The sequence below is a fragment of the Abramis brama genome, assembly GCF_963993115.1.
Source record: "Abramis brama genome assembly, chromosome: 24".
NCBI lineage: Eukaryota > Metazoa > Chordata > Actinopteri > Cypriniformes > Leuciscidae > Abramis > Abramis brama.
Window position 1 is genome coordinate 15251864 of NC_139986.1, and position 15709 is coordinate 15267572.

A 15709-nucleotide genomic window follows, 5' to 3' on the forward strand; every position below is an offset into this window, starting at 1 on the left:
AGTAGAGTGAATTGAACACTGAAAGAGACATTTTGCTCTCTCCTTTAATTTGCCTTTTTGAATCAAGCCTGCAGTCTGCATTTATAGAGGAGAGCAGCCTATTTGGGAAAAAAAAAAAATCAATAAAAAGGGTTGAGTCACAGAGATGTGTGTGTCGATCCAGACCAGAAGAGAGACACTGGGAGCATGAGTCTGTGTTTTCCTAAATGGAACACCTCTGTTCTCTTCTCCAGAGTGGTGCGGTGACACGTTTCTCCGTGGACTGCATAATCCTTGTCCGTTTAGGATCAAAAAGTGGGAAGGACACCACGGACAGCTTTCCGCCCTGCAGACTATAAAGAGTATAAATATACGTCCTCTCAGCTATGCCTGAACTCCAGCAGAGCTCCAATGTTAGATCTCTGTATAAAGGCACACTGGTTGACTAAAACAAAATGTTCATATCTGCGCCATGAAGCCGTAGTGCTCTGCTCATGAGTGCCGGTTTGTACAATAATGTTCTGGACAGATGTTGCACATTCATAGTGAGTCAGGTTTGCATTTTGTTTAGACTTCAGAGAGTGTTTTCTTTTTCTTTCTGGGAATACAATGACAGGTTTAAGAAGCAGATGGTTCCCCACAGGTACAGTACATAACTTATGATCAGTAGGAGTTTTGTCTGCACAGGCTTGCCGGAGCTTTTGCTGCATGACTTGGTGCAGAAACAAACACTTTTATGTTCGAATTTATCTTATTTTTGTAAGTTGAACAGTTTTTAAAGTTTCAGTTAAGATGAATTATGCTATTGATTTATATATGTGACCCTGGACCACAAAACCAGTCACATTGATAATTTTTTTTTTAAATTGAGATTTATACATCATCTGAAAGCTGAATAAATAAGCTTTCCATTCATGTATGGTTTAGTATAGGACAATATTTGGCCGAGATACAGCTATTTGAAAATCTGGAATCTGAGGGTGCAAAAAAAACGAAACATTGAGAAAAATCGCCTTTAAAGTTATCCGTTTATGTTCGCGATTGTGCTGCATTCACTCACAAAAATAAATGTTTTATATATTTATGGTAGGACATTTACAAAATATCTTCATGGAACATGATCTTTACTTAATATCGTAATGATTTTTGGCATAAAAGAAAAATCGATAATTTTGACCCATACAATGTATTGTTGGCTATTTTACATTCATATCTACCATGCTGATGTCTACACTGAAAAACAAATTGGTGTCGAAACAATTTTTTCTCAGAAATTGCTAGTAAATTTCATATTTCAAATTCAATTACATAGAGAAGGAAAGTAACACATTAAATTAAAGAATGAACATGAAATCATAATGAACAATATTTTTACAGCATTTATAAATCTCGTTTCATGTTATTCTTTGCATATACTAATATATATTTTCAACATTTTAAGTTATATAAGCTTTAGCTTTGGTTAATGTGAAGGTATATGAATTAACAATGAACAAAATAATATTTATAAATGAACATCAACCTAGATTAACAAATGCTTTACAGAATGCTGTAGTTTGTAAGTTTGATGCCTAAATCATAAACTAATGTTGACAAATTCAAGCTTATTGTAAAGTATTTCCAGTTTTTGTAATTTAACACACAAAAAAAAATTCACATTTGTAAGTCAGTTTTAACAAAAGCATCTGCTAAATGAATAAATGTTAATTAAGTCATTTTTTTTAGCTCATTAAGTGTCAACATTTGGTAACAATACACACTCTTTGTAAAGTGGTTTTAGTCTCATTGTAGTTACAAGTTTGTCTTGAAATCCTCCCTGTGTAATTTTGGTTAGATAACTTGTTTAAGAGCCACTTTGTGCCAGAAGACCCCAACATTTACACAGCTGCGGCTTGTCAGATGTTCCTTCTTAAAGAATCTTTGAAATGAGCAAACATATTAATGTCTATTAAAAGAAACAGTCCTTGACGGTTCAAGAAAACAGAAGTTTAAGAGAAAAGTTTTGACAGCCGGGGTCTTGAAGGCTTTAAATTGCTTCCATGCTGAGGATGATTTTTGGAAACTGCCTACATTGTTTTACATCTTCATGCTATTTTTATTTGACATTCATTGCTAAAGTGGCTCTGACTCTTGAGTTAAAGGTTTTTGCAAGACGATTCGAGTTTTACACATTTCGATAGTACGTAGTAATCTGTTATTTTAACGAATTTGTCATGAATTGACGCCTTTAACATATAACCAAGTATACTGTATATGCTGAAGGACACAAAGATATAACGAACATGAACGTCCACCATTAGCCGACATGAGTGGACTACACCTAGGTTTTAAGCTTTTAAATTACCCAGGAGCCTTAAAAGAATTAATTTACATTCTCAACGTATGAAACTGCTTCTCAGAAACACTGGAAAACCACATTGAGCGTCTCCACATTCACTTGGGCTATGGAGTTAGGGCTATCCCATAGAGACATGCAAGATTTATGGAGGAACATCGTGGTAACTGATGCTGTGGATCTTTGGGGAATTCTGCCTTCCTTTTGTAAGCTTGAGACACTCTTCTTCAGAAGAAAAACAACCCCATAAGAGTTAGAGGAAGCTTTGTTCTTCATTAAAGCTGTTTAACTGATTATTGAATTAAAATTGAAATAGATTCTTTTAATTCATTTACTAGACTTTTCAATTATTCAGTATGGTTTGCAAAGCACAAAGAATAATAAAGTTAATAAAATTAATACTGTCTTTCTATAATATCTTCTGTTTTGAAGGAAGGCTCTTATGCTCAACAAGGCTGCATTTTGTTTGATCAAAAATAAATAGTAATACTGAAATATTATTAAAATTTTAAATAACTGTTTTCTGTTTGAATTTATTTCAAAATGTAATTTATTCAAATGATGGCAAAGCTGAATTTTCAGCATCATTACTCCAGTCTTCAGTGTCACATGATCCTTCAGTAATCATTATAATATGCTGATTTGCTGCTCTAGAAACAGGCTGGTTAAAGTAGACTTTGTGTGTAGGCAGCCAATGAAGACCATAGACTGGAATTATGCAAATGTATTACATTAAGTGTAACAGGAAGTGAGGAATTGCTGACGATTCATTTTGGCAGAATGTTTCAGAAGAGATTATTTAATTTAACTTTATCTGTCATGAAAAAAAAACGTTGCAGACCTTTTTACATTCACAAACAGCTATATTACACACTGCATGAAAGGTAATATTTGAAAATAATAGGGGCACTTTAATGTGAAACTACACCTCAGAGGTGGGGGAAAAAGGCAATGACCAGTAGCACAACTTAACAGATTATAGCATTACTGGAACAGCTAACCCAGCAGCTATCCCATTACACAGAGGTAGGTAGGCAAAAAAGATGTTAGACAGGCCAAGATTGAGGCTTTCATGCTGGGGCCAGAGGTTAATATGAAAGGCGCCACAGCAGAAGCATTTGCTATGCATACCATACACCCGCACACAAACAAACATGAATGCACTCTCGTGTCCACGAACTGAATGGGAAGTAATACAAAATATTCAACGGTATCTGTCTTTGTCTGTTCGTGATGTGCGCTAATATGTGTCCTCTCTTGTTCTGCAGAAATCGAGCCTTGGATCCATCGGTTCAGATCTGAGGGCACCGTCGATTATTCACAGCTGACTTTTGACCCAGGCCAGAACGAACTAATCGTGGGCGCAAGGTAATGGCACCTTCTTCCATCACCGTTATGAAATTTAATTAGGACTCAGTCCATGTGTCTCAGTATACGAATGAGTGTGTTTTTTCGATGTCAGAGGTTCTGACAATGTGTCTGCAAAGCCGTACATTCATATTTTACTATATTTTCAGCAACACTAAATTGACACATACTGCGAAAATGTCACGATTGCCAGGTTTCCCATGATTAGCCCAATACTGACAAATAATATGAGTCTTCACAAAGCCACACAATGAAACTGCAAGACTTTTGTGGCAGACAAAGAACAGCATAGACCCTCCTCGCTGACAGATACTTTCATAAAAATTGCACCACGGATGTGAGAATAGGATAGGATTTCCTATGTCCAGCTCTAATTAATGAGTGTGATGATTTCCACATAGACTTTCACACTGTCCTGCCATACATCTTCAGCCAAATTAATCTCATATTCCCGATCTGTCAGCAGCCTGGATGGTCTCCAAGCAATTATTTTGTGACAACCGCAGAAACGGTTTGATATGAGGCACTGTAACAGTTCATTCACCCACAGGGCCGAGAGCGGTGGAATAATTACATTTTCTCTGAGAAGCAAGGATTACCGGTCACTTCACTAGTGATTCATTGTATCTTGAACAGATTGGGGCTTTTTTTCTTAAAAGTAACGAGATGGAAAGTGTTAGTTAGCTCACAGAACCTGCTCATAAGTGCAACACATCATTATCAAGTCTGACTCGGCTAGAGTTGGAAGTAACGCGGTTGGGTTTTTTGTTTCTCTCTAAACATCAAAATGTCTTGCTGGTGTTACAAAGAAGTACAGATCAGTGCTAATGGCTCAACTGAAAAAAACTCTTTTGACCTGTTGTACAGTAGATGTCTTTTATTTTGGTTGGGGTTTAGAGACAGCAAAGCCCCTCAAACAAGAAGGATACTAACAACTAGAGCTGAAGGAATCCAGTACTCTTTAAGTGATCTTTAGGTTCAGGTTGGTACCTAGAGATGCACAATAAATCTGCAGTCATATCAATGTCAGCCGATAGATGTTACTTTTTAATATTACTAATAAGTAAAAGAGACAAGTATATTCAAGACAAGAAATTATAGACAAATTACCATGGGATGCATTATTTCTCATTTGGTAAACAAATTCATGTCCCAGTTACTTACTGAAGGCCTACACTATCAAAAAATTATTTTAAATTTTGAGTTTAAATCTCATCAAGTTCGTGTTTTTAAGCATTTTTACATTTATTCCAAAATAATAACTCAAGGCAGTTACAATTTAAACAATATGTGAACTGATGTTCAGCTGTTCTTTTTAAAAGTCAACTCATTTTTAGATCATCAATCATCAGGCACGGTAAATTCTGTCACAGACACTGAGATGTTCCTTTTATTTCACCTAGCAGGTTGTGATTACTCACTAAAAAAACCTGTTTTCAGGCCATTTCAAGTTTAATTTTGACGTGTCAAAGTGGTGATATGTAAGTGGTTGATTTGTTTACTTAATTTTTAATTAGTCTTCCCAATAAGAAGTCATTTGTTCATTCAGATTTGCGATGCGGAAGACGCATGAAAACAAGAGGCGGGATTTATCACATTAACTAATCCTAGCCAACCATATCCAATCATAGTGCAATGGAAGCATTGTTTTATTTTTGTTCTATGGATTATTGTTTCATCCAATTTTTTGAGGAGATGTTAGACAGATGTTCACTGCCTCCTCTGAGGAAATGCCCCTGACACACACACACACACACACACTCAGGAGATACTTTGGATAAAGGAATAAAAAAACAACAGCCACATAATACAAAGAAGACACAGAACAATGAACAGACAGAACTCAGGGTTTAAATACACAGACTGGATTATCAGGAACACAGGCAAAACGGTAACAGGGAAAACTAAATACATCGGTTATCACCCTTAAAAAATACATTAGAAACTGGTGATGAGATCAGTGTAATGACAGTTATTTCTAGCAATTTGTGGAGGTGACAATCACAGTAAACAACACTGTTTACGCAGATCGCCCATCTTTCTGCGGTTAATGTCCTTCACTATGGATAGGATGAGTCAGGCACTGTGGATCAATATAGTTCAAATTGAGATGTGAAGAGGAAAACTAAAGTCTTGTCTTGGTTGAACTCCATGATGTTTTCAGCTCGACTGGTTGTCCCTGGAGCAGATGGGTTTTCAGTGCTCAAGGCCTCAGAAACACACACACAGTCTGGCCTAATGGAGTGTGTGAAGGTTCTCCTGCTGAGCTGCTGCTTCATCAAGGTCACTGAACAACAGGGTTCTCGTGAAGATACTCAGCAGTTCAAGGAACATTTCTGCCAATTACCAACAACAGACTGAGCAGACCTGTCAAAGCATAGACACTTAGAATGTGGAATATTGAGTCATGCCTCAAAATTTTCAAAACAAAATTTCTATTAACCAAACAGATTGTAGAGATAAGGTTAAAGTTAGGGGCATTTTCCTCATAATAGGGGTATCTTATGGTTATTGATACATAATTTTTGAAGAGGGATATTGTTCTAGGACCAACAAAGAATAACGATTCAAAGGATGTTGACCTACTTGGCTAGATCACATTGTGCCTGATGCCCAATAGAACGGCATTCAAATTCAACAACAAAAAGAAATAGTAATTAATAATCTACAATGAGCACAGTATGATCAGAATACCTCTATATTGATAGTGTAGTTGCATGGTCATTACAGAAAAAATAGCAACTGGTCTGTGAAAAGGAGCCACTGATAATGAGAAACTCAAAAAGGCTTTAACGGTAATGCAGTGAAACACGATCAATAGACATGTCGATTCAGTAAATGGACCTTAATCACAGCAACCTGATTTATCATGTACTCTCTTATACAATAAGACAGGCTCCGCTTTCAGGTTATGTACCATATTGTTTGAACAAATGTGTTTGTGCTTCCGTCGTTCACAGATGAATGCAAAATCATGTTGGACGGATTTGTAGTTCCACATACAATATAATATTACAGTTTAGATTAGAGTTGGCAGAACACTATATTGCTACACCAGATTGTATACTCAATCCAAGATGTTTGGAGGAACAAATTGTGTTGTTTTTTTTCTGCCCAGAATTAAAATGCAGGCAGCATTTACAATCATCTGCTGCTCCAAACAAGCATCTTACCCTTAGGGAAGGTCCAGCATCGGCTCATTAAAGTGACAGTAGGCTGCACATTTCGCATAAGAGGTTTTTGATTCTAACACAAGGTTAGCCTTCATCCAGGAATGCGGATCATATGAAAAATCAAACTTGAACCGTTACGCCAAGTTCATTTGAAAGTGGATGTGTATATGGAGCAAATTAATGTGATTTATTCAGCAATTAATTTGGCAATTTAGTTCTGAATCCTCTGTTTTATTTATAGACTTGTTTATCTCTGAAAAAGCTTGAATCATTCCTCTCACAACATTGGCCAATTGCTATTACACAAGGATTCACTCTAAATTTTGCAACCCATAAAAATCTCTATTTATAACCGCAATGCCCTCCCACCCTCTGAAACAACTTGTGTTCTGATTTGAGAGGAAATTCATACCTTTTTTTGTCTTTTCTTTCAGAAATCATCTCTTCAGGCTGCATTTAGAGGATCTTTCATTGATTCAGGTGGGTGAAAAAGTGCATGTCTGTGTCTTTTCTGTCTTTCTTTTCTGGAATTGCTCAGACAGCTCAAACACCCAGGATGAGACTAACAGGTGTTGCTGCCGCCATGTGTACATGAATGAATGAATGAATGAGGCATTTTATATAGTGCTTGCATATGTACTAGTGTACACCCAAGAGTCAGGGTCTCTCCTCAGCCACCACCAGTGCGCTCACCACACACCTATAGGCTATAGGTGGAGAGGAGAGAGAGTGATAGAGCCAATTCAAAGGGGACTATTAGGAGGCCATGACTGGCAAGGGCCAATGGAGGGAATTTGGCCAGGACACCGGGGTTTAGGGGTGTAACGATACATCAATATGGATCGATGCATCGATATAACGTCTAACGATACGATGCATCGATTCCACACGTAAAATATCGATATACACCTTTATTTTGACACTCTCCACATTCTCACGTAACATCCTTCCGCCAAAGCTCACATTTTCGTTTACTCACCAACCATACTGTCTGCCGGTGTGTCTTTATAACGTTAATCTCCTCATCTGAATAGACGCCTGACAAGACTGACTGAACCCTAAACAAGTTTTTTCACAAAAGCCGGTATTGTCCGCCGTTTAAGGCATCGCGAGTTCATGTTTTACAGCAGAAACAGACAAGCAGTCGCACCCTTGTTGGTGAACACAACACGATAAGTCCGTTTTAGCGACTCAGCATGCAGTATTCAGGTCAGATGTCACTTTGAAAAGACGCACTGGCTAAGAGGAGTTTCGTCAAAGCTGACTAAAAGTGATCGAGGATGGATAATTTCAGTGAGCTTGATGAACCCGTGATATCTTCTTCAGGGCGTAAAAGGAAAATAAAATCTGAAAGATTTTCACGGAACCTTACTAAAGCAGCTCATTTAGTGGTGAGGGAAAAGCTCACAGTATTGCATGTTTTCATGATTTATGAAAATGAACAAGAACGGAGTACTTGCAAATGACCTCTTCTGTTGTAAATGTCCCAATTGGGAGAGGGTGTGCAATTTTCAAAGAGTTTAATTAAACGTTCATGTTTTTGGTTGCATTTGTGAGTTAATAAAAACGTAACTGGTTGTGTGAACATAATATCTAAATATCGATTAATCGATCGATATAGCCCTGAATCGAATCGAATCGCAGAATTTTTTGAGGTATCGGCAAATATCATATTGCTGGCTGAGAGAATCGATATCGTATCATATCGTGATGAACTGTCCGATTTACACCCCTACCGGGGTTACACCCCTACTCTTTACGAGAAGTGCCATGGGATTTTTAATGACTATAGAGAGTCAGGACCTCGGTTTAACGTCTCATCCGAAGGACGGTGCTCTTTGACACTATAGTGTCCCTATCACTATACTGGGGCATTAGGACCCACACAGACCACAGGGTGAGCGCCCCCTGCTGGCCACACTAACGCCTCTTCCAGCAGCATCCTAGTTTTACTAGGAGGTCTCCCATCCAGGTATGACCCAGGCTCAGCCCTGCTTAGCTTCAGTGAGCAACCAGTGATGGGCTACTGGGTGATATGGCTGCTGGCTACATGCCAATTACACTGGCTTCATAAGCTCAGAGAGAAATATTTTGCCAATTTAAAAGTTCTCAGTTCGGCACAATGCAGACGTAACAGGTTTTTGTGCCCTGTGGGCTGGCGCTGTCTGTTACAACCATATGTAAACTTGCCCTGGGCTCCATTTTGCATTTGTGTTGTTTGAAACCTAATAACAGCACTTATTTGGATGACCACATGTTGGTTTGTGCTAAATGAAATTTTTTTTTAATGCAGGCACACAATCATGTTCTTAGAGTCTCTGATACTAGCATCGTATTGCATTGATAATGATGTTCACTGATAAATATGATGAGGCTGATTAGGATTAGGGAGTCTTAAGGGATGTTCACACTGACTGCGATCAATTGCTCGATGTTGTTGCATCTCCGTGCTTTACGAGGTGGCGGATCTCTCTCTCATATAGAAAAAGGCACTTATTATTTCTTTAAATGCACACTATGGGATTTTTTGCCACTAGAGGTCGTTTATTCAAAACAAAGGCGTAGCTTGATGACGCCTTGATTTCGAGGAAACATGGGAGTTGTTGTCTTCATCTCTACAGCCGGTGGAGAATACAACGAGACTCGGGGAGAAATCATTTTCATGGTAATGAATGGTAATGTATTAAAGATTTATTAACGCTACGAAAGCCGTTGGAGCAGAACGAGGCTGCTGGAGCGATTGCTAATGAGAGACAAGCACGACACACGGCTCGAGAGCAGTGGAGCTTTTATTATGCCGTAGACGTTTCTTCCGCTTCTTCTGGTATGAGGGATAACGCAGTGCTGTTTTATCATATTAGATACATCTGAGTGTGTTGAAAGTTGTTATAATGCTACTCTGTGCGTTCACTCGGCGTGGTAAATATGGTACTCACGGTAAATCAAGAAAACGAGATTTAAACAATAAGACTTATTGTGTTGGGCTGTATAACAATGATTAGTTTTCTGTTGATGAATGTATCCAAACAGTTGCTCACCTGTCTAATAAAACATATAATATATTAAAGCGTCTTTGGTGTTTCCATGGTTTCTACAAAATAAAGCCGGAAATCGAGGGTAACGCGGGTATGATGTCACTGATAGGCGACTTTCGGACACGGTCCGTGTCCTGGTTAAAACTGCTTATTTCTCTGGATTTAAACATTCTTAGAAACATTTGGGATAACACAGATCAACAAAATATATAACACTGATCTAGTGGTTTTTGAATATTTTGATCCAAAGATCTTACATAGTGTGCCTTTAAAAAAGCAATGAAGCATTTTTGTCAGATTATCATGTTTATTTATTTATGATAATATATTTGTCCAATAAATCAAAGTCATGTGGTGCAACCAATATAAGGGGAAGAACATAACAAGAAATGTTAGAATATTCTAATATTTTTAATAATTTTTATAACATATTTTATATATTAGACTCTAGCATCCCCGTAACCAGAGAACAAAAGCAGACAAGTTAGACCTTTTTATGACAAGACACTTAAGAATTAAAACATGATATTTCTTTAAAAAAAACTTTTTACCTTAAAAATGTTTAGAAATGATTATGAAAATGAATCACTTTGTCGCTTGTCACTTGGAAACGCTGCTCATCTTCAGACTCTGGCCTCTCCAGTTGGACCTGAAAGAAGACCTGCATATCTTCCAAATTAGAACTTATTCCCCTACCAAAATTTCAAACATAATTACCCAAGAGTAACCACTGTCCTGTGATAGCTAAAGCAACAGGCAAGTTACTCTCTATTGTATTGAACATCTTATAACCCTGTAAATAACCATCCAAACATTGACATGTTTGTAAATTTATTTGAAGCCTTTCCCAGTGTGAAGAAGTGGACTCTTTTGAGGCCTCCGAAATAGCCAAACATTGGCTGTTTAACAACTTCAACATCATGGGGGCTCCTTAAAAAGGCTAACCTCCTGGGGAAAAGAGCAAACAGACCAGACTCAACTTCTGAGATGCCTTTTGTTCTGACCTGCTCACAGGGAACCAGCATCACAAAGATGTGCCCTGCCATTCCTCTCCAGCCAATCCTTTTCTCCTTAATAGAATTCCTTCACTTGCCTCACAGCATGGAGCCTTGTGTGTAGCATGGAGCCTTTTTCTTTTTGGTCTTTTAATGCCCTTTGTCACTGCTTCAGCTGCCTTTGCTGAAGGTTTCTCTGAAAAGAGAAATGCTCTGATGTGATGTTTTGATGAGAGGTTCCCAATTTAGCTTGACCCAAAGCCCAATTTAGCTTGACCCAAAGCCCAATTCCATTGCGGTAAGCAAGTACTTGTAGGTTGTTTGTGTTTTTAAGTATTCATGACTTTGATGTGAGGCATTCATGACTTTTGTGAGGTTTTGGTTGAATATGGTTTATTTAGAACCTGTCATATTTATTTTCCCCTTATATTGTGCAACAACTTTCAAGGAAAACTGGTGATATCACAGGCGATGGGATAATATGAATGATGCCGGCAATATGGTGCAATGAGTGAGAAGTCCTGAGACCTGAGAAGGAAATGACCTAGAAAGTACTGCTTTTATCCTTCATTGATCTCACAGAATAGAGCTTTCAGTATCAATGATGCATCAGCAATAGGAAAAATAAACCCGCTGAGTGACCCATCATGTGTCTGCAACACCTCTGCTAGTGTTTAAGAGCACAGGTCTGTGAAGCATTAAAAGCCTTTTAATGGCCGGATAAATGGGGCAGCGCTGTAGTAGATGTATATCGTGAAAGTATATAATCATTATATGTACATGGGCAGGGCACATTTTATTTCATGGGCCATTGTACAAAATGGGTGTCATTTGTGGCCCTCCTGCATATGCAAAGACTTCGAAATTCAATAGCTGATAAATTATTTTATGTATCATACATAGTACTTCTATCTATCTATCTATCTGTCTGTCTGTCTGTCTGTCTGTCTGTCTGTCTGTCTGTCTGTCTGTCTGTCCGTCCGTCCGTCCGTCCGTCCGTCCGTCCGTCTGTCCGTCCGTTCATCCATCTTCTGTCTGTCTGTCTATCTATCTATCTATCTATCTGTCTGTCCGTCCGTCCGTCCATCCATCTTCTGTCTGTCTGTCTGTCTGTCTATCTATCTATCTATCTATCTATCTATCTATCTATCTGTCTGTCTGTCTGTCTGTCTGTCTGTCTGTCTGTCTGTCTGTCTATCTATCTTTCTTTCTATCTATCATCTATCTGTCTGTCTATCTATCTGTCTGTCTATCTATCTATCTGTCTATCTGTCTGTCTATCTATCTATCTATCTATCTATCTATCTATCTGTCTGTCTGTCTGTCTGTCTGTCTGTCTGTCTGTCTGTCTATCTATCATATATCTGTCTGTCTGTCTGTCTGTCTGTCTGTCTATCTATCTATCTATCTATCTATCTATCTATCTATCTATCTATCTGTCTATCTGTCTGTCTGTCTGTCTGTCTGTCTGTCTATCTATCTATCTATCTATCTATCTATCTATGATCCGTCTGTCTGTCTGTCTGTCTATCTGTCTGTCTATCTATCTGTCTGTCTGTCTGTCTGTCTGTCTGTCTGTCTGTCTGTCTATCTATCTATCTATCTATCTATCATCTATCTGTCTGTCTGTCTGTCTGTCTGTCTGTCTGTCTATCTATCTAGCTATCATCTATCTGTCTGTCTGTCTGTCTGTCTGTCTATCTATCTATCTATCCGTCCGTCTGTCTGTCTGTCTATTTGTCTGTCTGTCTAAACATAATATTATACTGTAACAAATTTAAAGGCTCAGGGAAGGAGGAGGCAGGAACGGCAAACAATGAACGGCACTTTAATAATGTAATAAACATAAACAACAAAACAAAAGTAAAGCGACAGCCCCTCACAGGCGAAAACAAACAACAACATAATAGTCCTGGCCTGGTCCTCTCTCGTCTTCCACTGTCGTCACTCCTCCGTGTATCCTTCCGGAGCTCCACCATGGGTCTCGAGACCGGTGTGACGCGCAGGTGACTCTCATTCACACTCGCCCCACTGGCCTCGCTCCCTGCCCATTGCTCTCGATACCCTCCCTGCTTGCCACATATACATTATATCCCAACATATATTAAAATTATACACAGTGCATGTGCTGTTTTTATGCAGTGGTAACAGATGGAGCTGTTCTATGTATGGGTGGCTGTAGATTGAACTGTTTTTTAGGTATAAAGGTTACCGTCTAACAATTCAAAATGAAGTTTGGCATCATAATTTACCATGACTTCAGTTTCCTGCAGGTCCCCTTGCAATAATGAAAAGCAGATCAGAGTTTGAAAGAGACCTCTTTGGAAGGTGGGGGAGGTCAGATATACTTTAATGAGAAGTGAATGTCTCTAAAAATGAGTTTAAATTTATTAGAAATCTTTATAATACAAAAAAGAAAGAGGTCCCAAAGTGATTGGCATAGTGAAATAAAGAGTGGTGGAAACTGTCAATGCAAAGGCACATGCTCATATGTTGAGATACTGAGTTACAGGTCTGATGCTGACTGGTCCAGATGATGTCCCCTAATGCTTGTATTCTGTATATCATTTTTGTTCTGTCAGGCTGTTGTCCACAAGAGAGATGAGGAAACCAGGTTGTCAGATGTGATTTCACAATGTAAACCTGCCTGTTGATAGACAAACTTCAGATGGACTAATGTCCATTTATAGATATATATAAATACAAATTTAAAAACAGCTGATATCCTAGTAAAATGCATGCTAATAAGCAACTAGTTGTGAAAATTGGACCCTAAACTAAAGTGTTAAAAAATTAACAAATACTGTAACAAATGGTTATGGTTAGTTCATGTTAGTTAACATACAACTAATGTTAAGAAATGAAACCTTATAGTAAAGTGTTACCCATTTTTTATTTTTTTCACTAAAAAAGTGACTATAGCATTGTACACTCTAAAAAATGCTGGGTTGTTTTAACCCAATGTTGGGTCAAATATGGACTAACCCAACGTTGGGTTAAAAATGCAATTTAAAAATGGACAAACCTAGCCGTTGTGTTACATTTTTAATGTAACCAATGCAATTTGTCCATTTTTAAATTGCATTTTTGTCCATTTTTGATTTTGTCCAAAATGCAATTTGTCCATTTTTAAATTGCATATTTTAACCCAACGTTGGGTTAGTCCATATTTGACCCAACATTGGGTTAAAACAACCCAGCATTTTTTAGAGTGTATACAGTAATTACAAAAGATATGCATTGTATTGCTTATTTGGGGTTCTATACCGGACACATCAGCAGCCTCAGAGAGACACTCACTTTGTATTATGGCTGAAAATGTTCAAAGAATATTTCCTTAAATGCACATTGCTTATTTATTTTTGTATACATAAAAATACTGACCCCTGAAACAGTGTTAATGTAAAACATTATATTAGTTGTAATGATATTCAATGGCAAGGACACATAAACACTGGGCTCTTGGAAATTTAGATTTTTATATGGAGTCAATAGGGTTCTGAAACCCAGATGGACTGAACAATACAGCTGCTCTCTCATTTGTCAAACGACAGAGGTGCTCGAAGAAGAGCAGATCTATTGTTCGCTCCTTATGGTCTCAGTCTACTCAGAGTCCACCTTGCTCAGCCGATTTTCCTCTGTCAAGTCGGCTCTCCCTTGAGCATTTTGCATATTGTACAGTAGCAGCACTCCTAGGGCCACTGATTAATTTCCTGAATAAATGCATTGTAGTCAGTTCATTGTATTTCAAGCTTGACAAATGAACACCAGAGTCTGTTTCCCCAGTACGCCTTTATTCAGGCGAATTGCGAGAGTAAATTGAAATCAGTTGTTAATATGCAACAGAGAAATTGCCGTCTTTATTACTGATACATATGGATAAGTTTAACACTGTGTCATTAAATAACTGAACTATTTTATTCTTAGTGAACTGGATGAGCTCTAGCTGCTCAGGGGAATGTTTCCCAAAAGCATTGTTAGCCAGCTAAGGTTGCATGTTCTGTCGTTACCAACATAGTTCAGCGATTTGGAATTTCCCGAAACCATAGTTCCACTGTTGTCCAGCTGGGGTTAGAAGCATATTTCTTGTTAATGTTGAATTGATCATGCTCTTGGGCACAATAAGCAAGATAACATTCAGTAGATTATATTAGTGATAATCGCTTTTGAAACAGGCTTTATGAAGCTTCAAACCCCTTGCAATTAATTTGTTTCAAACCAGTTACTGGAGCGCGTATCAAACTGCCAAAGTCACATAATTTCAGTAGGCTTTGTTATGCCATAACTGTTTCGAAAAGTTTTGAAATCTCAATGGTTCTCTGCTAGGGGCGATAATCTCTGAACCCATTAACCAGTGTCTTTATGGTTTTTTAAAAGTTTAAAAGGAAAGGAAGGGTTTTAGTTAATAGTCTATTATTGACGTAAATGATGACAGAATTTTACACAATGTATACATGACAATGATATGCTTAAAACTGAGAAGTTTTTCCGTTGAGTTGTCCGCGTAGAGACAACACCATTGTCGAAATGATCCCCCTTCACACGTATCTGCAAAAAAGACTAAAAACGCTGTATTCTGCTGTCAGGCCATTAGATGGCGATGAAACACTATAGATTCAATACGTAACACGCATGTGCATGACGTCATTGTTTTCAGAGATTCACGTTTTTTTTTGTTTACATGGAGACACATTGAAACACGTTTTCAAAGTTTGCATTTTCAGGCAGCCAAAATGGCCAAAACATTTTTTTAATGTTTTTAGTTGAAAACGGTGTCGTGTAAATAGCCCCTTAGTTGTTTCTCTTCTGTTACTTCTGTTAATT

At 38.0% G+C, this 15709-nt stretch overlaps 1 protein-coding gene across 3 annotated transcripts in view; it reads left to right on the forward strand.

Annotated features, from left to right (window-relative positions):
* The window catches only part of sema5a (sema domain, seven thrombospondin repeats (type 1 and type 1-like), transmembrane domain (TM) and short cytoplasmic domain, (semaphorin) 5A), a 136981-nt gene that overhangs the window by 48575 nt on the left and 72697 nt on the right, over positions 1-15709 (forward strand). For all 3 annotated transcript variants that reach the window (XR_014604504.1, XM_084102954.1, XM_084102953.1), the window contains exons 3-4: positions 3583-3682; positions 7290-7335. Coding sequence is in view for 2 of the 3 variants with exons in the window: in XM_084102954.1 (XP_083959080.1) it covers positions 3583-3682; positions 7290-7335 (146 nt within the window). In the remaining variant the exon portion in view is untranslated. The remainder of the gene's footprint in view (positions 1-3582; positions 3683-7289; positions 7336-15709) is intronic.